The 26,851-nt window shown below is 48.6% G+C and overlaps 1 protein-coding gene and 1 pseudogene across 9 annotated transcripts in view; both read right to left on the bottom strand.

Annotated features, from left to right (window-relative positions):
* The window catches only part of DEPDC5 (DEP domain containing 5, GATOR1 subcomplex subunit), a 76,933-nt gene that overhangs the window by 37,590 nt on the left and 12,492 nt on the right, over positions 1-26,851 (bottom strand). For 4 of the 9 annotated variants that reach the window (XM_068990037.1, XM_068990039.1, XM_068990041.1 and 1 more), the window contains 19 exons: positions 26,207-26,268; positions 23,308-23,377; positions 22,581-22,653; positions 21,017-21,120; positions 20,454-20,528; positions 18,853-18,987; positions 18,067-18,128; positions 17,855-17,928; positions 17,021-17,090; positions 16,788-16,824; positions 15,810-15,930; positions 13,099-13,319; positions 11,721-11,924; positions 10,849-10,984; positions 9,554-9,651; positions 7,304-7,369; positions 4,051-4,234; positions 3,724-3,884; positions 915-1,032 (listed from right to left, as the gene is read on the bottom strand). In XM_068990037.1, the coding sequence (XP_068846138.1) occupies positions 915-1,032; positions 3,724-3,884; positions 4,051-4,234; positions 7,304-7,369; positions 9,554-9,651; positions 10,849-10,984; positions 11,721-11,924; positions 13,099-13,319; positions 15,810-15,930; positions 16,788-16,824; positions 17,021-17,090; positions 17,855-17,928; positions 18,067-18,128; positions 18,853-18,987; positions 20,454-20,528; positions 21,017-21,120; positions 22,581-22,653; positions 23,308-23,377; positions 26,207-26,268 (2,071 nt within the window). Of the gene's footprint in view, positions 1-914; positions 1,033-3,723; positions 3,885-4,050; positions 4,235-7,303; positions 7,405-9,553; positions 9,652-10,848; positions 10,985-11,716; positions 11,925-13,098; positions 13,320-15,809; positions 15,931-16,787; positions 16,825-17,020; positions 17,091-17,854; positions 17,929-18,066; positions 18,129-18,852; positions 18,988-20,453; positions 20,529-21,016; positions 21,121-22,580; positions 22,654-23,307; positions 23,378-26,206; positions 26,269-26,851 lie in introns of all 9 variants that reach the window. The other 5 variants (XM_068990038.1, XM_068990040.1, XM_068990044.1 and 2 more) reach the window with 3 other exon arrangements.
* Positions 22,725-22,854, bottom strand: LOC138094191 (U4 spliceosomal RNA; annotated as a pseudogene).

Raw genomic sequence — 26,851 nt, 5'->3', positions numbered from 1 at the left:
AAAGTCCCTTGGACTGCAAGGAGATCAAACCAGTCAATCCTAAAGGAAATCAGTCCTGAATTCATTGGAAGGACTGATGTTGAAGCTGAAACTCCAATACTTTGGCCATCTGATGTGAAGAACTGACTCCTTGGAAAGACCCTGATGCTGGGAAAGATTGAAGGCAGGAGGAGAAGGGGATGACAGAGGATGAGATGGTTGGATGGCATCACTGACTCAATGGACATGAGTTTGAGTAAGCTCCAGGAGTTGGTAATGGACAGGGAAGCTTGGTGTGCTGCAGTCCATGGGGTTGCAAAGAGTTGGACATGACTGAGTGACTGAACCGAAACCTTCTTATTCTTCTATCATATTCTTTGTTTTTAATTGGAGTGTTAAGACTCATGCTAAACATTGTAAGCTGAATCAAATCCCTTTCAGAAACAGGTGAGCTGCAACCATAAAACCCAACCCCGGAAAGCAGACTTTCCTGGTGGTGCAGTGGATAGGAATCCGCCTGCCAAGGCAGGGGACACTGGTTAGATCCCTGGTCCAGGAAGATTCCACATGCAGCGGAGCAACTAAGCCCATAGGCCCCAACTACTGGGGCCCAAGCACCTAGAGCGTGTGCTCTGCAACAAAGGAAGCCACTGCAATGAGAAGCCTACACACAGCAACTAGCCCACACACCAGCCCAGCCCCTGCTGGCCTCAACCAGCCCTTGCAAAGCAATGAAGACCCAGTGGGGCCAAAAATAAATAAATAAAAACTCTGGGAAACAAAATAGTAACTCTAAAACAACCACTACTCACTCAATCTCCCCGGTTTGAATATACATGCAATTCAATATGAGGACAGTATGTGTTATAAACATCACTTGGTAGGTGGACATGACCTAGGACAGAAGCTTAAAATGTTAAACACCCAGGACTCACTTGGGAAGGTAGCGGGTCACTGTGATCATTTTGTCTTTCAGTGTGACTTTGTGGAAAGTTCTGCCCATGCTCAGCCAGTACTGGTCTTCCTCTTCCGGGCGGTTTCGGGACACAAGGCCTAATAAGGAAAAAAAAGAATTTCCTCCATCTGGTTGAGGGTCCTTCCTTTAAAAGGCAATTGCTTCTCTTCCACATAGATTCACAAATGGAGAGAAGAAATAGGCAAGACTTTCAGTTTGACAATTTTGTGGAAAAGAAATAAAATACTCTTGGTTGAAAAAAAAAGAAAAAGTCCTGGAGGTGGAAGATTCTTCTGCTACTGAACCAGCCAGCAGGGGGGGTGGAGTCAGCGGTACCGACAGCATCCGGATGATATACTAGGGGCTGAACCACCTGATGCCCCGTCCTCTGTGAAGGAAGTTCTAAGCTGGATGCTAACTGACTAAAATGGAAGCCCACGCTTCTTAGGCACAAGCTGCCACCTGGCATCTGAGACCCTCAGCCCTGGGGCAGCCAACCCAGCCCATGACGCCCACTCTGCTACACCATGTTTCAGACTTAAAGGATCAGTTACTGGGGACTGCCATGGCAGTTCAGTGGTTAAGACCCTGCTTCCACTGCAGAGGACATGGGTTCGATTCCTGGTTGGGGAACTAAGATCCCACATGCAGTGGAGCCAAAAAAAAAAGAACCACTTATTTATTCGCTCAAATTTCCTTCTCCAAACATCTGCTCCTGTTGCTTCTTCTGCCTTCTCTTCCATCTCATCTCTGCCTTCTCACCATCAAATTCCTAAAGATTGTTTAAGGTCACCATCAAGTGCCACCTTCTTCAGAAAGCTATCAGACCCCATCAACAGTAAATTCTACCCTGGATATAGCTCCTTGTGTGTGTGTGTCTCACTCCCTGACAAAGTAAAAGTTCCAGGAGGCCAGGGCCAAATCTTGTTCATCTTTGTATTTTCAGTAGCACCTTATAAAGTGCCTGTTCAGAGAAAAGGCAACCTCGATGGGACCACTAACACGAAAGGAGAATTCATACCACTGTGTTTAGGGTAAGAACAAAATCCTTCACACGGTCCGTGCAGCCTGGGTCTCCTGATGTCTCTGGCCATGTTGCTGGCTTACTCGTGGTACTCCCCACACTCGTCTTTTAGGTGCTCGGAAAGTCTCACAAGGTCTCCACCACAGGGCCTTTGCACACACTAATCCTGCTGCCTAGCATGCTCTGCCCTCCACTCCTCTCCTCTCACACTAAAAGCTCCTGCATGGGTTTCAGGTCGCAGCTCAAACATCACCTCCTCAAAGAAGTCGCCCCTGACTCTCCAGACAAAATCCTATGTTAAATAATCCCATATTAAATAATCTCAAGCAAGCATTTTGATTTTTCTTTCAAGGTCTTTATCATAACATGGAATTGTATTTCATAGTTTGACTAATGTTATTTTGTCCTATAGAGCAGGAGCTTCAAAAATACTAATGAATGAATGAATAAATGAGTGAACTAATGAAATAATGAGTGAATGAATGAGTGACGTAATAAAATGAGTGAACTAATGAATGAATGAGTGAGCTAATGAACAAATGAATTAGTGAAATAAGGAATGAATGAATAAAATGAGTGAGTAAAATGATGAATGAACGTGTGAAATAATGAATGCGTGACGTAAGGAATGAATGAATGAACGCACACCATCGTAAGTTCATAGACCCATGCTGTCCTATACAAGGTGGAAGATAATAAGATGAAGCTGAAGTTATCAGAAAGGTTTAGCAGAGTCTATAATATGAGAAGGCAGCATCACATGATACATATCACAAGAGGCTTTTAGAAAAAACCCAGAGGAACCCAAAGCTTCATGGTGAACAATGGGCCCTGGACGCAAGGACCACTAAGCCTCCATTGACAGGTCCATGCTTCTTTGATCCTCTGACTGGAGGAGCTTTAATGGAACCAAAGCTGGCCTGAGGTTTGGTTCTGGCTGTCTAGGGAGCAGGGTGGGGTGCTCATTAGCTACACGGAGGAAGCAGGGGGCGAACAGATGCTCAGTGATGGCTCCAGGAAGTGACCGCCGCTCTCTGGTTCCAGGCCCCCACATGTAATTCTTGCTGCTGGACTTGTTTCAGGAGAGACCTCCAGAGCCCAGCTCAAACTCAGCCAGCACCACTGAGTCTCTGTACTCACTAGCCTCTGCCACTCACGGATGACCCATCTTGGCTTCAAGTCCCTGAGCTTCAATGAGCTGCAGTGACAATAGGGAAGGAGGGGAGAACAAGCATAAGGCTCAGGTTCAGGTAACATTAGAGGACCTACTGTGTCAGGCACTGTGCGAGAGATAGACCCAGGCCTCTGGGACGGGAATATTCACCCTGTAGTTTGACAGTTTGACCCTGCTCAGCCACCTGGGACCCAAGGTACTGCTCAAGCCAGGTTGGAACATGGCTGAATTTAGGCATACCCTCTTCCTTAAAAGAAGAGTTGGAGATTAAAGAGAGTTTTAAGATAACTCTGAACCCGGAGGAGATGTTAATTATTGTATAAAGAAAAATTTTAAAGGGAAAAAAAATGGGTAAGCAATACAACAGAGAATATCTGTATAAATATGCCATTATATAGATGCATTAATATGTTATATATCAGTATACATAAACATATGAATATATATACATAAACATTTGAAATTACTACATCAAAAAAGATGTGTGTTGAAAGACAATGACTTTAAGTGTATGTATTCCCTACTGTCTTAAGAACTTGTTTGCACAAATTGAGCAGAGGAGGAAACTTAGGGTCTGCAGTGGAACCTCACCCCGGCTGTAGAGTGGGCTGCTGCTGAGTGGCGGTGGGCCAGCAGGGCTGGGCTTCTGTGCGCGGGGCTGAACGATGATCTGGTAACCCTGCATGAGCCGCTGGCAGATGAACTCTTCGAATACCTGCTGGGCCGTCATCTGCACGCCCTCCTCGTCCCTCCTGAAAAGAGAGACGGCGTTCACAGGACGTGCCAGGAGCACAGTGACAGGGTCCCCAGTCCTCAGCTCCATCCCCATGAGCCCCTCTGTAGTGGTGTGTGAAACTGAAGGTTTGCAAACCAGTCTCAGGAGAAGCAAAAGGCAGGCCCCTTCTCTCTGTCACCAACCTGTCGATGTCAGCCTCTGGGAGGAGATCGTAGCATCCCTCCGTGTAGTCGTTCTGTAGGCCCTGGCGGTCGGGGAAGTAGTCCGTGGTGAGGGGGAGGCACGCGGGAGTCGTGAGTGACTTCCAGTCCACACCAACTGTGCAACAGAAGCCTGGCACTACAGGGGGAGCAGACAGCGTCAGAACTGCCTCGTGTGTACAGGGAGGAAGGTAGTGAGGTCACCAGGCAGGTGTGGGATGTGGGTGGGGAGTGGGGAGGAGAAGGGCAGTGTGACAGGTGATCAAATTGCCAGGAAAGGGAGGGAGAGAGAAAGGGAGGGGGGAGGGAGAAAGAGAGAGAAACAGAGGCTGTTAGACAACGCAGTGCTTATCCGATCCCACCATGCAAATGGGAGTCGCAGCTGACACTTCATTTTCTGCTGATCGTGAGCTGCAGCCGTGAGTCCAGTGAGGTTACGGCAGGGGCAGGCCAGGCAGAGTTACACATCGAAGCAAATCAACGTCCTGAGAGCGGAAGAGAGGCTCAGGCCGGGAGCCTCCCCAAGGCGGCGGAGGGGCTGGGTGGGGAGAAGAGGGGGGTGCAGCTGATTCTGGAGCAAACAGCACAGGGGAGCAGAACTCAGGATTGAAAAGTAAGTCACAGATCCATCAGGGCAGGAAGAGGAGTCAAGGGAGGACGTCTGGGAAAGTTACGAGGCTGGAACTTTAGGAGCTGGAGTTTAACAATCTAGAAATGAGAGCTGTCATGGCAGAGCGGGCCCAGCCTTGTGGGTTGGTCAGAGATTGCCTGCGCTTTGGGGAAGCAGGGCTTCCCCACCTCGGGGCATGAGACCTACTCTGGTCAGGATAATTCTCTGTCATGGGGGGTGGTCCTGGGCACTGCAGGATGTGAGCAGCCTCCCAGTCCCTACTCACTAGATGCCAGTGGCATCGCCTGGTTGTAAAAACAAATGGTGTCTGCAGATACGGCCACATGTGCCCCAATGAGCAGAATATTCCTTGCTGAGAATAACTGAGTTAACGCAGGGGGGCAGTTAGCTTCTTCAGTCAAGTAAGTGAACATTGCTTTTCAAATCTCCATACAAGGGAACAATGAGAAGCAGATATACTCCACGCTTCAGGCTCTGTGTCCCCAGTGAGACCCTCACATGCCTCACCTCCCGCGGCTCCTAGGCCTTCCGCCCGCTGTCCCCGACACCCCTCCTCTGAGCAGGTGTGGCAGCATCATCAACCCCTTTAAACACCTGGCCGAGCTGAATCCCCCCAAGATCATAGGACCAGAAACCTCTCTGCTCAGGGATCTTTCCTTCATAAAGTGACCAACATGCCCCCAGGAAAACAGTGTCCCTGAGCCTGCGGGCCAGGGGCCAGGAAGACTTTCAAGCTGAGTCCCACCAGGAAACATGCCCCATGTGCAGCCACAAGGCTTTGGGGAAGATGACCTGACCTGCAACAAGCCTAACTCCATGGTCTCCACTCCAGGTCCTGGGGTGACTTCTGGTTGGTTGGTCTGAATTTTATTTTATTGTGGTAAGAGCACTTAACTTGACATCTACCACCTTAACAAATTTTTAAGTGTACAATTCAGTGTGCTTAAACTTGGTACAGAGCCATGCAGCAGGCCTCTAGAGACCTTCCTCATCTCACGAGGACCGAAGTTTCACATCCACCAACTAGCAACCCCCCGCACCCTGCCCACCTTCCCCTGGGACCCTGCACTCTCTGAGTCTATGAGTCTGACTCTGTACAGGCCTTGTTAACTCCTTAATACCCCAAGAACTCAAAACACAGCGAAAGGGAAGCAGGGAAAGGAGAGGAATGGACTGGGAGTCTGGCGTTAGCAGATGCAAACTGCGACATTCAGAATGGATCAACAGTAAGCTCCTCACGTATAGCGCAGGGAGCTACACTAAGCACCTGTAATAAGCCATGATGAAAAGGAATACAAAGAAAAGAACGTGTACATGTGTGTAACTGAGTCATTCTGATGTACAGCAGAGTTGCACAACATTCTAAATCAACTACACTTCAATAAAAAACAACAACAAACCCAGTTCACAGCATCCTAGTGAGCACCCCAGTTTCCCACATGGCAAACGAGGGTGAGCTTGCGTGAGCTTCCTGGTTAGAATCAGCAGCAGAAGGTGGGCGCCAAATGGAGCCCCCAAGGGGCAGCCGGAAATACAAGGCCCTCTATTGCTGTGCCTTCTTACACCGTTCTGGCCCTTGCCAGTTCCCTGACCCTCAGGACTATAAAAACCTTTTAGAAACGGGGTCCAAGGGCACACATGGAGACTTCAAACCCCATGGTGAGAAAAGCTCCCAGTTCTTAGCTGGATGCTGCTGCTGTTTCCCTGGGTAAAGAGTCTGGGTGGCCTCTTTTCCACCTCCAGTATCTCCAGGCCCTGCCAAAGCCTCTGAGGTGGTTCCAGCTCAGAACCACGCAGTGACAAACACAGATGACAAAATCCAGTGCTGGGCTTGCAGAGGAGAAACAGGCTCATCTATTCAAGGCTGGCAGCTTTCTAGAAAATAATCAATCTGCCAACTATTCTTTGGAATATATTCCAAGGATCTGAACCAAGAGAAAAAAATACACCCATGGCACCATGCATTATATGCTATTAAAAAAAAAAGAAAAGTAGAAATCACCCAAATGGCCACCAGTAGACATGATTATCCAAATCCCAATATAGTAATACGTGTGATATTGACATGAAAAATGACTAGCATGCCAGACCTGGAGAACTAGCGAAACGATTGCTAAGTCACTTAAAAGTGGGGACAAAAAAGATTAGGTGATGCACATACATCCATTGGTCACAGTGAGGCAAAGCAACGGTGACCAAGCAGCAGTTTCTTCTTCTGGTCTTTTGCTATTGCTGATATTTAGATGTTCAGCTATTTCAACAGACAAGGATGCTCAATGTAAACGCAACCCAGACACACACTTCAACTGCAGGGATGTAAACAGCTTCAGGTCTCCTTCCTTCCGACTTCAACCCACAGCCCCTGTTAGGCCTCTCAGAGCCAAGGCCAGCGCTGGGAATACGGCCACTCTTCCGTGTGGCCTCCCTGCCGCTTCCTTTCCATCAGACAAGCTACAGACTCTCCCTCACCACACTGCCTTCCCGCACCTGAGACCTGAAGGTCCAGGCTGTTTTCCCCAAAACGGGGCTCCCTCTTGCTCCCCCTCAGTGCCTTGACCATCCAGCCCACAACCCCGCCTCCCTCCATCAGTCGCCCCCTCTTACTTGGGTCTGGAGAGGGAGACACACTGTCCTCTGGAGAATCCTTATTCTGGGTCCGAGGATTCACATCTATGAAAAGATAAAAAGAATCTGTTTCAGTGAGGCTCATTTTGCAAAAGAGTTCTGACCAGTTATAGTTTTAAAAAAAGAGAGAGAGAACCTTCCACACCAGTCATTAAATAAGGATTTCTCTGAAACTTCCCTCTTTTCTCCAGAGCACATTTTATAGTTCCAAGACTCATCTTCTGAGGAATCAACGGGTGTATGAGAGCTGCCTCCCCCAGGCCCAGAATCACACTCCATGTCCACCCTGGGAAAATCCTGAAGCAGTTACCACCTGAACCCATGGTTCCCCTGCTTCAGGCTGCCAGGAACGTGCTTTAAGTGCGGTCCCGTAAGCCCCAGAGCAGCCTTCCTTCCTACAGCTTGACCCCGAACAGCCGGGAAGGTCAAACTCTGGGTTCCTATAAAGTGGCTCCTTTTAGCAAGACAATAGAAACACCGCCTTTATCGTATTCCTTTTTTTTTTTTTAAGTTATTTTCTTTTAATATTTATTTGGCTGCATAGGGTCTTGGTTGCATCACGTGGGATATTTTTGTTGCAGCACATGGGCTCTCTAGTCGTGGGGCAAGGGCTTAGTTGCTTTGCAGATTGAACCCACATCCACTGCACTGCAAGGCAGATTCTTAACCGCTGGATTGCCAGGGAGGTCCCTTGCCTTTATCATATTCTGAAAGTACTTTACAAGAGCCTGGCAGCCAAGTAACATTTTCAGCCCCCAAGCACAGGGATCGAAAGGATCTTAGCCCTAAACTTTTATTCAACATGTCTTCTCATTCAAAATGAATGATGGAAAGATGGACTAGAAATAGGAAGGAAATAATTACGATACTTCAGGAATTCTCTCACTGCCAATCCAATTTCCAAGCCTTAGGCCACCAGAAACATCACTAGCTGAATCCACCCGTGAATAGAGGCAAACTTTATTAACTAATTTTATAAAATTTCAATTCCGTTGTCTTCCTCAAGTCAAGTTTCAGAAAGGCAAGTTAACTTACAGAAAACGAAGACGGGAAATAGTAACTTCACTGTTTCTTTCAGTTTTAATGTTTTTTGTATTCATCTGGTATACTATCTATCCTTTGAGTCTTTCCAAAATCTGCCACCTGTCTAAACTCATGTTCCCCTACTCCTGTAAAGGCTCTCTGAATAGTGCAGAAATCAGAAACAGTAGCAAACGCGGGAGACATAAGAGAGGCAAGTTTGATCCCTGGGTCAGGAAGACCCCCTGGAGGAGGGCATGGCAACCCACTGCAGTACTCTTGCCTGGAGGATCCCATGGACAGAGGAGCCTGGCGGGCTACAGTCCACGGGGTCACAGAGAGTTGGACACAACTCAGCACAGAAACAGCAGGACAGCTGGCTGCTGGCTGGAGAGACCAGAATAACACCTCCACATCTCTGGGTGTTAAGTTGCTACGTGTGTAAAATGTATTTGACGACTTACTCCCTACAGGAATGATCAGATAACAAGTGCTTCCAAAAAGCATAAAGCCTGTATCAATAAAAGCTCCTACCTTCCCTGCACTTAGGATCCCTCACCTTTTAACTCTCCTGACCAAATACCACCCCGTTGCATCTGAGGTGCCTATCCACCTCTGTAAGCCAGTGGTCCTCATACTTTATGGCCCCAGGGACCAGTTTTGTGGAAGACACTTTTTCCAGGGACTAGGGAGGGAGGGGGATGGTCTTGAGCCAATTCAAGCACATCACACGTATTGGGCACTCTATTCCTATTACATCAGCTCCACCTCAGACCATCAGGCATTAGATTCCAGAGGCTGGAGACCCCTGCTGTAAGCAACAAGGCCACCCTTCTCTTCTCTAATTTCAAACCACACTGCTCCCTCTGGGTCTTTGATCATTTTTATGGGTGTGTGTGTGGGGGGTCTCCTTCCACATATAATTGAAAGCTTCCAGGCCTGGTGCAGCCCTCAATAGTGATCTCATAAGCAGCCCTCAACCACGACTCACTGACAGACCAATGATAAATGTGTTCCCGACCAACCTGTTCTCAGCTAAAAACGTAACGTGCGGCCCATTTATAATTCCACGCATTATACAGCACGGCTTCCAAATAGGTCACCCGAAATTGTGGCTGAAATGATCCTGAAATAGACATGGCCCTGCTTTTCTGTCCCCATGTTGCTCCCGGGGGTGGGCCTGCTCAGAGCGTCTCTTGGGCGGGTTACCTGCACCACTGCCGCTGAGCAAGCTGACTGAGAGTTCCTCCGTCCCAGCGAAGCTCAAGAAGGACGTGCTGTCGCCAGGCTGGCGGGAAGTGCTGTGCCTGCAGAGAACAAACAGAGCCCAGCTGCCTGGCTTAATGGGGATCATCACCTCTTTTATCCTGCTCACCCTGTCTCTGGGGGGTTTTCATCGAAAACAGGCCTGAACGTTTGGCCACATGGGCTGGCAAACACTGAGATCCACATCACAGCCGCCAGGCTTCGGGATTCAGAGCGCATCCAGCTCTAGACTCCCACCCTGGTACCCTAGCTGTGTTCCCATCACCATGCCAGATGCCTGCCCTCTCCATCCTAAGCCTGCCCCTGCTGATACCCACAGCGGGACATGAGGTGCTTCAACAGAGGTATCACGTTAACTGGGTAAAGAGGGTCACGCCCTGCTTGTGTCCCACATCCAGCCCAGGGGATGCTGGGATGACTGGAAAGGGGCCCAAGATTGCTCCTTGCAAGAGTAACGCATCACAGAAGATCCAGCATAGCCTGGGCTAGAGCAGGTCAAGGTTTAAATGACTTTCTTCCTAGGCTGACTCTCTCTGGATGCCTTGTAACACATTTAGAACCCCAGTTCAAAAAGACTTGTTTCTATAAACACAGGCCTTGGTCTCCATTGCTTTTACTTATTTACTTTTTATCAAGCAAAATTTTAATAATATAGAAATATATAATAGTCCTTGATCAAAAATATCACTTGAAAGTCAGTAGTACCCATCTTATGATTTGCAATTTGTCAACTTTTGCTATTAACTAAAGTCTTATACAGTGGTTATTTTGAGATCCTAAACAATGCAATAAAATATGAAAAATAATTAAAAAGATAAATATTTGCAGTGAAGGCATGACTCTAATTCTTTTGGGATCCATTGCTTTCAGCATTAACCCAGCAGTGGGATTCCTCAATGACCAAAATGACGAAAGTCACAGACTGGCTGCCCAGAACACACAACAGGAACCACCTGCCCTGGAACTCATCTTCACCCTTGACTGGGGATCAGAAGTAACTCATGTCTGCGGTCGACAAAGCATGCTTTGAATTAAAGCGGAAGCTAAAGCAAGGGCCTGGGGAACATCTTTGGCAAAAACACCCCAGGCTCTCTGTGTCAACGGGCCCAGCGAAGGGGACTGACAGAGGGCGCTGCTGCAGCCCCACCACGTCCCCGAGCCTCCCGGACGTGGCGTGTCATGGGCGGCCTGTTCCGCCATCACCCGGGCACCTCCCAGAGCCCCAGGCCCGGCCTCACCTGCCGGCGGCCTCGTGGTACGCCAGCTCCAGCAGCTCCGCGGAGGAGTGGGCCGGGCCCCTCTGCCCGCTGCCCTGCAGCTCTGCCATGTTCTGTCGGGTCTGGTGATGGATCTGAATGGCCTCTCCGGACGGTCCTATCCAGACAGAGACCCACTGAGCCATCATCCCCCCAGAAGCCGGAGCCACACACTCCACCTCACACTGCCTCTCTTCCTGCTGCTGGGACATGAGCGCTGGAGAGGCTGAAAGGCAACCACAGCACAGAGGAACACCATGTCCTCAACCCTCTGGCTCCCAGACAGGACATCACCTTCTCTGAGCAAGGCTTGTCCTGTGAGGCCTCAGCCTAAGAATACTGCAGGGCACTTCCCTGGTGGTGCAGTGGATAAGAATCCGCCTGCCTGTGCAGGGGACACAGGTTCAATCTCTGGTCTGGGCAGATCCCACACACCTTGCAGCAACTAATCCTGCAGGCCACAACTACTGACCCCATGCTCTAGAGCCTGAGAGCCACAAGAATAATTCACCAAAATGAGAAGCGCACACACTGCAACTAGAGAGGAGCCCCCACTCATCGCAACTAGAGAAAGCCTGCACACAACGACGAAGACCCAACACAGCCGGGAGTGACGAGAGAGAGAATATCGTGGGAGCCTCTGTTTGACACACATCAAGTGAGATACGGGAGAGAAAGACAGCAGCATAGGAGGCGGGGGCTCCTCCCGGGAGGCTCAGCCCGAGTCAGGCAAGGAGCACACACGCGGCGGCCCCTGCCTCCAGGCGCAGAGAAGGGTGAGGCCAAGCAGGGGCGGCTGCTGCGGGCCAGCTCTAGGAATTCCTGGCCGGGGCTCTCTCCCGAGAAAAACTTACCCACGGGGAAAGTGTGCATCCAGCGCCTCCTGTTGGATGTGAGCTTCATGGGCATCCGCGAGGGCGCAAAGGGGTTAATCAGTGCCCGCTGGGGCGTGTACCCGCCGGGGCGGACGTGCAGCATGGACTCTGCGCTGCCCACGTGGAACCTGCCCGGCGCGCTGGAATCCCGCTGTGGCGGCTCCATCATGTTCTCCAGGACGTCTGCCGGTTACCGTGGGGATGAGGGGGGAGCAGAGAGGAAGCGCAGGGTCACAGGGAAAGCAGGACTAGGCAGGAGAGCCTCCGAGGCCGACGAGGACCTTGGCGGGTGCACACGTGAGGGGAATGAGGGAAATCGCCAAATTATAAAGAAATGAAATTCTGGGTTTGTTTATTTTTTAAACACTTAGGGAGGTTCTGGTCCCTAAATTACTAGCCTAGTGAAGCCACACCCAAAGCCGACGGGGAGGACCACACATTGCCTGGATACCCCAGACTCTGAGCTGGATGCAATGACTCCATGGAGCTGTCTCCTCTGCGGATGGGGTGGGTGTATTCTGTATACGGGAGGAACAATACAGGTAGGTATTCGGTGACCAGAAGGGGGGACCCTGGCAAAGACAGGCAAAGTGTTCAGTTCACTAGACCCGTCTGATTTTCCTCTGAGGCTCACAAGGAGAGGGCAGTTTCCAGCCCCTTTGCACTGCGGCCACGTAACAGTTCAAGTCAGCAGACAGGCAAAAGTGACCTGCTCCACCTGAAGGTCTGGACCACTGACGATCCACTCATGATCCCCATTCTCCTCTCCCCTGCTGTGGAAACTCTGGAGACCTGTGTTGATGACCAAGGCGTCCCAGGATAGAAGGAACCCCAGGCGCTAGCTAGGTGACTAGGTGGACAGACACCCCCTCCCACTGATGCAGAGGCCTGGAACATGAATAAGCAATCCATGTGACTGTGTTTAAAAAAATAATAAATTCACGGGAGGAAAAATGAGGAAATGAGTGTATCCAGCCTTGACCAGGCAAGGAGATGGCACGCTATTTAGACCCAAGCCGTCCCACCCAGTGGCAGACAGGTCCCTAACCTGAGTGGATCAAAGAGCCGAAACCTACAACCAGGAGCCCTGGGGAATGTCGCATGCCCACCAAGCAAACACCCAGGTTAGAAAGTGGGTCCGGGGCCTCCCCTGGTGGTCCAGTGGCTAAGACTCTGCGCTCCCAGCGCAGGGGGCCTGGAGCCGATCCCTGGCCGGAGACCTAGACCACACGGGCCACAACTAAGAGAGACCCGAACAGCGAAGACTGGCGTGCTGAGTGCTGCCACTAATGCCCGACGCAGCGAAATGGAGAGAGAAACAGAAGACTAAAGCGGCTGCCCAGCCCTGCCCTCTGACCTCGAGTGCTGGTGTAGCCCAGGGAGCTGCTGACTTCGTACTGGTGCAGGATGGGGTGAGGGATCACCAGGATGTTGGCGCTCCTGCCCAGCGAGCTGTCGTCGGAGGCCTGGCTCCTCACCTCCTCCGTGGGCAGCGTCCGGCCGGGCAGCGAAGGGCTGGACGAAACGTCACAGGAGCTGGCGCTCTTCCGGCTGTGACTCTCCCGCTCTCGCACAGACCTGGCAGGCGGGAGACCAAGTCATTGTCTCCAGCCCGGGCTACATGCAAGACCAGTAATGATAACCCCCCATGGGATCTCTGGGTGGGAGGTGACGCAGGAGGTACTCTGCCCTGAGCAGCTCCGGGAAGAAACAGGAGAAATGATGGGTAGTCCTCCTGTGGCCGGAGTGCTGGGATCAGAGCCTTAGAGAAATCCCTCAGTCTGACGCCACCTCATCCCACCATCAAGCTCGCATCACAGAGAATGGAGTTTTGACTTGAGGTCATCCAGGAGGAAGCACATAGCACCAGCTGAGACATCTCCTGGCATCAGAAATTGAACCTAAATCTCACTGGGCCTCCAGAGATAATCGCCAGTTTACAGGAGACTCAGAGATGACAGGGAAAGTTAAACATAATAAAGGAAATAAAGAACCAGAGGAAGAAAAAGCAAGACACTCTGCAGTCACAGAAAGGACACAAGATGAACTGCCACACGTGCATCTTCTTCAGATCCCAACTCAAGCAAACTAATTGTAAAAACTGCATTTTTGAGACAATTGGGAAGTCTGGAGAGGGACTGGCTATCAGAGGATATTAGCAAGTAGTGTGAATTTTGTTACCAGTAACACAGGTACTGTGATCATGTTGGGTTTTGTTTTTTGTTTTTTTAATTCTTATTTGTTAGAGACACACGCCGAGTATTTACAGGTTAAAAAAAAAAGGGTATCTGAGATCTGTTTCAGAATACTCCAGCGAAATTTCAAATATGGGAGAAGTGATAAAACAAGATTGACAACATGCTGATAACTGTTCACTTTACTAGTCTTTGAACGTTTCCTTAATAAAAATTAAAAAACAACAACAACAGTATGCCCTTATTAAAGCATGAAACTCCCTGAGACAGGAGCCTCTAGAAGTGGCAGGAAGAAGGATCAGAAGAGAGAAGTCCGATGGAAGCAAAAATTCAGAATGAAAGAGTCAGCAACTGCCCACAGGGCTGCCCCTGTGGTATCAGAGCTATTCTCTCTCTACCTGGAAGAGTTTTAAAGTGAGAGCTTAAATGGAGCCTGAAGATAGACCCCAAGGGCAGACTGCACATTTCATTATTCCAACAATAAATATTTGAGCACCAGCATATGCTCAGCCCAGTGGAGGGACAGAGCACCGATTAGGGCATGGTCTATGTCTGAGTCTCTGGGACATCAGGTCTTGCCATCTTTGGTCAGAAGAAAGAAAACCAAGAATCTTGGACCCTGAACATGTTCTTAGATGCCCTGAGGTGAAGCCCTGAGGCAGCACCCACATGTAGGGAGCTGCTGCTAACAGCACTTACTCTGAGCTCTAAGTACTCTCGGGACCAGACATCAGGATGGGATGAGGGGAGCGGACAGAAGATGAGCACGTGGCCACGAAGAGCCCATCTGTCATGATGTGAAGAGATGGGAGGTTTTTCCAGCCAGTGGTACTGAGTTACAGCACACTTTCCATACTAAGAAATGCAGAAAATAGACTGGCAATGCTTGGTCAATGGGGGGGGGGAAAAAAAAAAGCTAGAACTCTGTTTCCCACATTCTAAAAAAAAATTCTACACAAATTACTAAGCATAGAAACTAAGTCTACAGGGACTTCCCTGGTGGTCCAGGGGTAAGGGCTCCAAGTTTCCATTGCAGGGAGGTGTGTCGTCTGATCCCTGGTTTGGGAACCACATGCCACAATGTGCAGTCAAAAACAAACAGACAAGCAAAAACCAAGATTAAAACAACTAGGAGAAAATGCAAAACACACATCTTGGATCTGGGATGGCTTTCTTACACTAGACCCAGAAATGAGTACGTTGGTAAATCTAAATACGTCACAGTGAAAAACTACCGTGTGACCCAAATACCAGGGAGCAAATTCCAAACACAAGAGTTAAAGAAAGAAAAGTATCTTGCCCTCTGGGAATAATAAACCTAAAAGAAACTCTGGACACTAGGATCAATCTATCGCTCTATCTAACTTGGTAGCTCAGACGATAAAAAATCTGCCTGCAGTGCAGGAGACCTGGGTTCAATCCCTGGGTTGGGAAGATCCCCTGGAGAAGGGAATGGCTACCCACTCCATGATTCTTGCCTGGAGAACTCCATGGACAGAGGAGCCTGGTGGGCTACAGTCCACGGGCTCGCAAAGAGTCGGACACCACTGAGAAACTAACACACTTTCATTTTATCTATTAGGGGCTGCTCAGTGGAATGAAGATTCTAGAATCCACAAATTGCTCCTCTTGACTAGAAAAAGCAGAATGCTCTCCTTATTTGTGAACACTTCATCATAGCAAACATAGCTAACCAAACAGCTAGGCCAGAGAACGGGAAAACAGACTCCCTAATGATATACATACTATGGCTTCCATTTGGCTAATTTTAATTTAAGATATTTTCAAGGTTGCTCTCATGCAGGTCCCTCCGGGGCCTCGGGTTTTCCTAGTTAGTTTCTATGTCCACCCCAAAGCACATCTGGCAGAGAACCTGCAGGTGCCGAGGCGCTGAGCCCGGGAGGGGCCAGGGAGCCTGAAGACTTGTGCATCGTAAGCATCATAATCCACCTGGATGGGAAGGGCGTTCTCAGATTCTTTGGGGGTCCCGAGAGCTGAAACACATAAATAATACCAATTGTCATCAAAACACACTTCAACAAGAGGCCTTCAGATGGTCTGCATCAAAATCTGCAAGGTATAGGTTGTCATCAGCATCTCCCAGTGAAAAACAATGAGATAATAACCCATGATCAGGTTGCGAAGATTAAATGATTTTTCCATCAAAACGATAGAGAAATTAGTATTTACAAGCACTAAGTAAAGGCCAGATGATGGCACCATTTCCTTCTGTGATCCCATTGTTAAAAAACAGCATCTTAGTGGGGTGGGGGTGAGTGGGAGGGAGGCTCAAGAGGGAAGGGATATATGTATGGATACAGCTGATTCACACTATTGCACAGCGGAAACTAACACAACGTTGTAATGCAATTATAGTCCGATTAAAAGAATAAAAAAACCAATAATAAAAAATAGCACCTTGATGGATATGTTGGAGAAGGAAATGGCAACCCACTCCACTACTCTTGCCTGGAGAATCCCATGGACAAAGGAGCCTGGTGGGCTACAGTCCATGGGGGTCGCAAAGAGCCAGACATGACTGAGCAACTGTGTGTGTGTATATACACAATGTGTATATTTAGTCCTTTAAAACTTTCCACTCGATTCCTATAACCAACCTAAGGAAAATAAACACAAGATTTTGAAAAAAAAAAACACAAGTTTTGTTATCACCCACTTTACAGTGGGTAATGACAAAAATATATGCAGTCATTAAGGGACCTTCCAAAGGTCACACAAGGGGAATTCAGGTCCCAAACTTGGCCGCGAACTTTTTATGCAGCCTCACAAGATCCTGTTGCCATGGCTCAGTTGACTCTAGAAGTGACGAAAGAAGGAAAAAAATACTCACATGTATCACGGCCGTTTTTTGCTTTCTCAGAGGTGGGCTGTAAAGTTAAACAGATAGTTAATCACTCCTGGAATCTGCCCTGCTATTTATTTATTTAATGCAGAAGACTATAAAATCTTTAAACGAATTTCTTAATTGCTACTCATGACCACTGGGGAACAGAGGGCATCTCAGGGCCAAAATAACAATATCAGTGACAGTCCCCAAACGCTCTGCTGGTCAAGGAAGCCTACCTTCTTTCCTGCCAGTTTAATTCGTGGTGTGAAACTATTACAAAAGAGCTGGCTTTTGGATGTGTAGAAACTGTGAAAGAAACAGACAGGGTCACTCATCTAAACCCCTTTCATTTTTTTTTAGTTTTTAAAAAAAATTTTTTGACAGTGCTGCATGGCATGTGGGATCTTACTTCCCCTACCAAGAATCAAACCCAGGCCCCTGAAGTGGAAGTGCAGAGTCTTAACCACCGAACCACCGGGTAAGTCCTCAAACCCCTTTCGTTCTAAACCTCCAGACACAGTCAGAATCCCAGCCATTGATCAGCTCTCCTAGGAACGCTCACTCAGCCCTCACTGATCTTTCCAATTCTAACTTGGCTTTGTAACTACTAGGAAACATTGGTTACGTTTTAAATTATTGTTCTATTCCTTTTCCCCATAAATTGTCTCATGTGTGCTAGCCCTGATTTCTAAGTGGTTTAGAACCTCCTCCTTGAGCTGAAATCAGCAGGAACACTGAGGCCTGCTCCCAGTCAACAGGAGGCACAGGGAGCCTCCTGCAAACAGAGGGGCCCAGGCCCAGCATCAGTCATCTGTGGGCTGTGGGAGTCGGAAACCGGTGTGGAAATAAGTCCTTCAAACTCGGTCTCATGCGTCTCACCACAGACTGTAATTATGTCAGGGCCATGGCTCTGCATGTAGAGAGACCTGAAGCAAATATTACAACTTAAAGTTTCCACATTTTCTTGACAAAAGATTTTGTGGTAAGAGCTCAACAGGTCTGCAGAAAAAAAATGGCAAGGGAGCTAACAGAATCCCTGATCACCTACGGTGAATCCGGCTCTCGCTCACCTGTGGTTTATCCAGTGAGGGATGTTGTAGTCGTCCCCCAGACGGGAGTCGTGAGGGGCACTCCGATTGTGCAGCTGAAAGGGAACAGAGCGTGGACCAGGTGAGCTGGGGAGCAGGCGGGACCCGGAGCCCCCCAGCTTCTCCGAGTCTCACTATTCAAGACCACCCTGCAGTGGAGCCTGGCTTTTAGCAAGCAGTGCGAGATGCATCACCTTGAACAACGGGACAGCGTGCAGCGGCTGCTCCCCCATGCACACCAGGTCCACACCGATTCCTAAGGAACAAAAGGGAGAGTTGGGGGGTGCGCGTGATTTCAGTGGGGTCAGGGTTCAAGACACAGCTGACTTACAGCACTGCCCATGGCAGGTAAGAAGGAAATAGGTGCATTCCGTCTTTCTAACCTTCACCAAGTCTCCCTGCACCTGCCGCTAATCAGCGCTTGACAATCCGCCTCTGACTGCCTCGCAGGTCGTGATCTGTTGAGCAGACCACCATGCGGCCATGAGCACAGTTTCAAGGCCAGAGAGGAAAGGGAACCCTGCCAGCTCAGTAAAAAGCAAAACAATTCCGTCAGTTAACAGAGTCTCTTTACTGGGACTCATGTTCCCAACTGCGTCTTGCTGTTGGACACAAATCAAGCTGGGGGAGGGGCACAACTTGGGGACGTCACGGAGGGAGTACCAGGTGATCTCTGGCGCTTCCCAGGACGGGCCGATGGGCGCTGGATCCTGGAAACAACGCCAAAGGGGTTCTCCAGCGTCCAGTATGTTTGGGACACTCAGGGTGCTGGTTGTGTCCTTTAGAGGCAAACAAGACACTCTGACACCTTCACACGGGCAACGAGGAACTGTGCCTGACTGTGCATAGCCAAGCTGACCGACCATGGAACTCTTTTTGTCACCTGACGTTACTCAGGTCCCCAGTCCCGACACTCAGAGCCCTAATGCTAAGCCAGGTTGTAAACACAGGGACGCAGGGCAGCACCCCGGGCGCATTACCGTTATCTATCATCCGCTGCTTGGTCAGGATCATGAGCAGCCGGTCCACTTCGAACACACCCACCCCGGGTGTGATCACCACAGACATCTGCCCGGTTCGGTCAAAGTTGCGGTTGATGTAGTGCTTGTCAAACACTTGAAAAAGAGCAAAAAATCCTCCGGTGAAGATGCTACAGCTTCTCAGAAACCAGCCAATGGCAAGCGTTCCTGTGCTCATGGACCCAATTCGTCCACATCCCTATCAGAACGCCTGCCATCTCCTGGCCTGCGTTCACGTCTGTCCTTCCCCTTCGATGTTCAGAGCTTCTTGTGTATAGCTCTATGTCCCTATCACCTTTGTTAATTCCCCTCTTCAAGGGCGTATAGCTAGCCTGTGCAGCCTTGTGTGAGAAGTGAGAGTGTTGGTCGTTCAGTCGTGCCCAATTCTTTATGACCCCATGGCCCACAGCCCGCCAGGTTCCTCTGTCCATGGGATTTCCCAGGTAAGAATACTGGAGTGGGTTGCCATTTTCTCCTCCAGGGGATTTTTCTGACCCAGGGATAGAGCCCATGTCCCCTGCATTGCAGGCAGATTCTTTACTGTCTGAGACACCATGCCCAAATTTCATTCGGTTAATTTAAACCATCCATAAATGGATCTGCATTGCAACTTAGAAGAATCAAATATTAATTAAGACAGTATTCGCTGCTAAATGTTACATGGCAGCCTGGAAGGGCGGGGAGTTTGGGGGAGAATGTATGTGTACGGCCGAGCTCTTCTGCTATACATCATGCTATTAACAATGGTTCCTCTTGGGAAGGCTCTGACAGTGGAGGGAGAGAGGAGATTTTTATTTTACTTGAAGTACTTTTCTAGTATTTGAATTCCAGGAACGTGGGTTCCTTCTGTCATTAAAAAAAAAAAGGTAGATTTATAAATTACTTAGAAGCAGTTGAGGGATGGAGTGGAAAGTAATAAAAACACAGTTTTGGGGAAAATAAAGGACCCACAGAGGATGGCCTACAGCTCTTTACCCTCGGGATGGCATGAGACAGGTAAGTCAGCTGCCATCAGAAGCCCCGAGACCAAATGGTGGCCATGCGACCCATCCAACCAGGACTTCCCCGGCAGCCCAGTGGCTAAGAATCCGCCTTTCAGTGCAGGGGACATGGGTTCAATCCCTGGTGGGGGAACGAATATCCCACATGCCATGGAGCAACTAAGCACTGCAACAAAAGATCCCGCGTGACGCAACAAAGATACGGCACAACGCAACAAAGATACGGCACAAAGCAACAAAGATCCTGTACGACGCAACAGAGATCCCACACGACACAACAGAGATCTGGCACGATGCAACAGAGATCCCACATGACGCAACAGAGATCCCGCATGACGCAACAGAGATCCCGCATGACGCAACAGAAAGCCTGCATGCGGCAACTACGACCCGATGGGCCAAATACATAAATGTATGATTTATAAAGTTATTGCTTGCAGTTAATCTGGGGGGTAGGTAGCCGGGGGCATCACCAGCTTGGCCTGGGTCTCTGCACATCAGTAGAGGTCCACGGTCACGTGGTCAGTGAATGCCCACACACCGCGGCTGCGCCTCACTCACCGTTGAAGGAAAGGTTGATGGCCTCCAGGTAGTTTCCTTGTGCTGAGGTAGCATTGTCTCCATGGGGAAAGCCCTCTGCAGCAGAAGACACAGACAAGGAACAACATCTCATGAAAGATGGACTCGTAAGAAACAAGCGGAAGGTGCCTGGCCCCACAGGCCCCCGCCCTGCAGAGGGGACAGGACTGAGCCTACCGCACCCGCAATGACCAGCGGTGAACCTACTGCACGCGCAGTGACGAGCGCTGAACCTACTGCACGTGCAACGACCAGCGGTGAACCTACTGCACGTGCAGTGACCAGCAGGCCCCTGCCCCACAGAGCGGACAGGACTGAACCTACTGCACGCGCAACGACCAGCGGGGCCCCACCCGCAGAGGGGACAGGAGTGAACCTACTGTACACGCAATGACCAGTGGGACCCCCAACCTGAGACAGACACCTGGCCAGAAGCAGAAGCCCCACTCGGCACTGAGAGGGAGGCAAGCAGGAACCTCTGCGTCCCCCAGCCTCCACCCGACCCCTCTCCTCCCAGCACACCTCCCGGCACCTAAGTGCAGTACCTGCCTGTTCCAGTCGCACCAGCACTGGGTACTGGATGAAGAGCTTTTTGATGGTCACGAGGAGTGAGGTCCACTCTTCCCTCCTCTCATTCTGCACCACCACCCTGAAAGGAGCACCATCGCAAGGTGGGTACTAAGCAGCGACAACACACGCGACATCGGGTCCCTTACAGGGTTTCATGGAAAGGGGATGAAGGGACGCTTGGAGCTGGGATTTATCATACAGCAATACACGATGAAGTCAAATGTGTTTAACAAACATCAGACCGGACTTCTCTAACGGTTCAGTGGTTAAGCATCCACCTGCCAGTGCAGGGCACAAGGGTTTGACCCCTGGTCCGAGAAAATTTCTTATGCTGCTGGGCAACTAAGCCTGGCGCGACAACAAAGAGTCGCCCCTACTAGATGCAACTAGAGAAAGATGAGCACAGCAATGAAGACTCAGTACAGCCAACAATAATTAAAACGCTTTAAAAAATAGCAAAATTGAGAGGAGGGTTATAGAGACTTTCCACATATTCCCTCCCCTAACACATGTTTTGTACTCCCCTCACCCAACTATGATCAATATTCCTCATGGGAGTGGGGCATTTGTTGCAATTCCTAAACCTACAGGGACACACCATCATCTGAAAGTCCCCTTATTCTTTAGGAACAAAAAGCTTTCGTATCTGTAATTTGCTCTAAAGTAAAATTTAACACACACAAAAACACAGGTGAAGCAAACATGGAATGATATTAACTGTTAAATCCAGGAACTGGGGGTATGGGTTCATTATATTTAGTTCAGTCTTTTCTGCGAGAATTTGAAATTTTTCACAATAAAAAGCTTGGGAAGTTCAAAAGCAATGTGATACCCTAAATTGGATCCTGGAATAAAAAAAGGTGCATAAGTGGAAAAACTGATGAACTCTGGAGAAAAGTCTGAGATTTAGTTCATAGCAATGTACCAGTGTGGGGCTTCCCAGGTAGCTCAGTGGTAAAGAATCCACCTGCCAAGCAGGAGATGGGGGTTCGATCCCTGGGTTGAAAAGGTCCCCTGCGGAAGGAAAAGGCAACCCACTCCAGTATTCTTCCTAGAGAATCCCATGGACAGAGGAGCCTGGTGGGCTACAGTCCATGGGGTCGCAAAAGAGTTAGACAAGACTGAAGCGACTGGGCACACACCAGTGCTCATCTCCGAGTTTGAACAGAGGCGCCTTGGTTAGGAAGTGTTCGGAGGAAACTGTGTAAAGGGTACCTGGGGACTCTGCTAGCTTTGCTGCTGCTGCTGCTAGGTCGCCTCAGTCGTGTCCAACTCTGTGCGACCCCATAGATGGCAGCCCACCAGGCTCCCCCGTCCCTGGGATTCTCCAGGCAAGAACACTGGAGTGGGTTGCCATTTCCTTCTCCAATGCATGAAAGTGAAAAGTGAAAGTGAAGTCACTCAGTCGTGTCCAACTCTTAGCGACCCACTTCTCTGCAAACCTAAAATTATTCCAAAGTCAAAAGGTTAGTTTTTTAAGTTAGGTAAGAAACAACCAAGGAGAAAAACAGGCACAAAAAGCAAAGCACTCAAACATACTTGTAAAAGTCTTCATAGAATCGCCCTTTGTGATCCTGCCTAATTGAGGCTCGGTTTATTTCAGGAAATTCATCTGAAATAGAGAAAACAACATACGTAGATCAGATTGAAGAAATTCAGTTTCTCTGCTCCCCCTTCTGGATTGAAGAACTACATCACACAAACACACAAAAAAGATAACTATATTTCTATTAAGTTGGGAAAAGTTTTCAATTAGCAATAATGGCACCTCAGATAAACCTTATGGGCTACAATACTGCCACTGCGCAAAACTAGGTTGGTTTTAAGATGGATCACAGCCCAGAGACTTCTTGCATTGACTAGTGGGCTGAGTCATTTTTCACTCTATCCTCTTTTAACTGAAAAATTGGGAGAGATGGAGCAGAAAAGAAAAAAATGATACAGTGTGAATCAGGATGGACATGTGGAAAGCTTAATAAAAAAAATAACTTTAGGAACAGTTAGAGAGATTGGGATGGACACGTACACCCTGCTCTATTTGAAATGGATAACCAGCAAGGACATACTATGTTGCAAGGGAACTCTGCTCAATGTCATGTAGCACCCTGGGGAGGAGGGGATTTGGGGGAAGAATGGATACATGTGTATGTATGGCTCAGTCCCTTCACTGTTCAGTTGAAACTATCACAATATTGTTAATTGGCTCTACCCCAATATAAAATAAAAAGGTAAAAAAGATATAACTTTGTAAGAGAAAGTTACTCACCAAGAGATTTCGCATCATAAAAAGTCCTGGAAAAGAGGACCACTGTCACTTCATGACTGCAGTTCTTCTCCTAGGCATGAATACGGAAAAAGAGGGCTCAAGTTTAATCCATGTACTGCACCATGAAGCAGCCTGCGTGAACACAGCAGTCTCAGCTCTGGGAGGCACAGAGGCTCAGGCACTGGGTCACCTCCTGTAACTGGAGGCTGCATAATACAGGGGACAGAGTGCTAGGCTGACTCGTGGCCCTGAAATTGACCACTGCATGACTTTGGGAAAGTTATCTGAAGTCACTGCAAATCACTGGATTTCCCTGGTGGTCCAGCAGTTAAGACTCCACGCGTCCACTGCGGGGGGCACGGCTTTCATCCGATTGCGGAACTAAGGTCCTGCGAGCTACGCAGCACAGCCAAAACAAACAAAAAGCTGCAGATCACCGATAAGGTGGTGTGCCATCTCCTTGCTGCGGTGCGCAACAGACCAGCCCACTGTCAGAGGGTCCCGGTATCTGTACCTGCTTCATGGTGTTTTTTAACCTTTTCAGGACTGTGGTTTAGAGAAGAACAGAACCTAGGGTAGTGGGATGCCAGAACCAGACACTCCCGCCTACTTCCAGGGTCACGGGATGGGGACTGGATGCTGCTTGAGATGCAGGGGTTGAAATCAAGGCAGAGAATTACCTTTGGACTGGGATGGGGGCGAGTGAGAATAAACATTTCCATGCAACCGGGAGTTCAATGTTCTAGAAGTAGGGTGTTTACAGACGGCATGAAATTTGGCCTGCACCAGGGAGTCAGCAAGCTCAGTATCAGTTCCTCCTGGTCTTTGAAAACAGAAACCCACACTAACCAACCTCGACTCAAACTCAGCCTACTGACTGCACGATTCAGCAGTCATCATTTAAGGAAGACAACATAACGCACACTGCACGTCACCTTACGCTCCTCACAGCTCTCTCTCAGGCAGACAGAAATTCCTAAATACAAGCCACAGGGCCAAGGGCACACCTTCACTAGCCACCAACTCATTTATTGGACATCTGGCACTCCAAATGCAGCTTCCAACTCATCTGACTGGGGTGCCAGTTTTAGACAGAAAAAGTGCCTGACGGGGGGCTGGCATGGGCATGTGAGCGTCTCAACTCATGTGTGACGGAGGAGGCGACATACAACGGGGTTGACGTGGCTCAGGACGACAGAAGCACAGACAGGATGGCCTGGGGGTTACGATCCCAGGAGAGCACTGGGGGATCGGATGGACAGGACTAGAATTCTTGTTCTGCTTTTGCAGGCCACTGACCCCAGGCAGGGTACCTGACCTCCTTCGGCTGTCCCTCCCCTCTCTGTGAAGAGTGATGAGAGAGAGGATTCAGTGGGATGATGTAGGTAAGACACGACATCCGGCGGCGGTGGCTGTTGTTTAGGCACTCAGCCATGTCCAACTCTGCGACCCCACGGACTGTAGCCCACCAGACTCCTCTGTCCATGGATTTCCCACAAAGAATCCTGGAGGCGGTTGCCATTTCCTTCTCCAGGAGATCTTCCCGACCCAGGGGATCAAACTCACGTCTTCTCCACTGCAGTCAGACTCTCTACCGTCTGAGCCACCAGGGAAGCCCTTGGGTAGTATTGCTATTTTAACAATATTAAGTCCTCTGGTCTGTGAACATGAAGTGTTTCCATTGATTTGGGTCTTTCCTTCAGCAACACTCTGTAGATTTTAGTGCACAAACCTCGCACCTTCTTGGGTAAATTATTACATAGTGTTTTATGTCTCTGATGCTCTTGTAAATGGAATTTTTAATTTATTTCTCTTTAAAATTTTTAATTCCTTGTTTTAATTTCCTGTTCAGATTGTTCGCTGTTGATCTGTGCACAAATGATCTGTGTGCTGATTTTGCAACTCTGCTAAATTTGTTCATTAGCTCTAATAGTTGTTTTTTTTTTAATGGATTTTGGGGGGGTTTTCTACATATAGGATGTCATCTGTGTAGAAAAATAGTTTTACTTCTTCTATTCCAATATGGATGCCTTCTTTTTCTTTCTTTTTGTGGCCTAGTTGCTCTGGCTGGAATTTCAGTACAACACTGAATTATTGTTGTTCTGTCCCCAAGTCATGCCTGACTTTGTGACCCAATGGACTGCAGCACACCAGGCTTCCCTGTCCTTCACCATCTCCCACAGTTTGCTCAGAACCATGTCCCCTGAGTCAGTGATGCGATCTAACCATCTTATCCTCTGCCGACTTCTCCTTTGGCCTTCAACCTTTCCCAGCATCAAGGTCTTTTCCAATGAGCTGGTTCTTCGCATCAGGTGGCCACAGTACTCGAGCATCAGCTTCAGCATCCGTCCTTCCAGTGAATATTTAGGATCGATTTCCTTTAGGGTGGACTGGTTGCTCTCCTTGCTGTCCTCCAGCACACAGTTTGAAAGCACCGATTCTTCGGCGCTCAGCCTTCCTCACAGTCCAACTCTCACATCTGTACGTGACGACTGGAAGAAACACACCTTTGACTCTACCGATCTCTGTCGGCAAAGTGATGTCTCTGCTTTTTAACATGCTGTCTAGGTTCGTCATAGCTTTCCTTCCCAGGAGCGAGCATCTTTTAATTTCATGGCTGCAGTCACCATCTGCACTGAATACTAGTGGTGAAAGCAAACGTCCTTATTTTGTTCCTGAACTTAAGGGGGAAAGTTTTCAGTCTGCTACCACTGACTTTGATGTTAGCTCTGGGTTCGTCACAAGAACACTTCACCATGTTGAAGCGATTAAGGTAATTGAAATCTACAGTCTCATCAATCAGACTTTAGCTCTGGTGCCTCCATTAAATAGTTCGTTTTCAAAATCTGCACTGAATGATGTTTATACAGCAAGACTTGGTGCATGAGAACAAACATACCTTCCACTTGGTAAAGAGATCAGCAAGGAAACCATTCACAGCTTTCTCAAAATACAGATCCCCTGGAAAGAAACAATAGGGAGAAGGTGAGAATTCTCTTTATTTCTTGCTTACAAGTTCTTCCCTCAATAAAGGAATAGCAATAGGACTAGTCAAAGAGAAGGTGTTCTATCCTTAAAGTGGTTTCAACCTAGACTTTCTACTGAGCCAAATTTAATATTTACCTCACTCACTAAGAGGTCATGGGTTCAGGGTAAAACCCATGATTGAAAAAGATTTGAAAAAGTTTTGCAAAGACTGAAAAAGTTTTGATGCTTGAAAAAGAGTGTATCTTCAAAATGAGAAAACCATCTAACTGTTAAATATAAGTATTCTCATAGTGATGCTTCATGTTTGTTCGAAGGTGATCGGGTAGACCCTGGGCAGTCACTAAATTATCACTTGCAGTTTCTGCTGTTCTTGGGCAAACCCTTGATGACCTACATGAAAAATTAATTTGTAATTTTGCTAAACACAAGCTAGAACTGCATGAACCATGAGGCTGGTGTGTTGGGCAAACCATCCACACCTCATGGCAGCTTTATCATACTCCACTTACAGTATAGTAATTCTAATAAAATGAGACAAACTTGGTGATTTCTGTGC

This window comes from Capricornis sumatraensis, chromosome 17 (assembly GCF_032405125.1).
Source record: "Capricornis sumatraensis isolate serow.1 chromosome 17, serow.2, whole genome shotgun sequence".
In the NCBI taxonomy this organism is placed as follows: Eukaryota; Metazoa; Chordata; class Mammalia; order Artiodactyla; family Bovidae; genus Capricornis; species Capricornis sumatraensis.
This window is presented reverse-complemented; position numbering and strand designations above follow the sequence as displayed.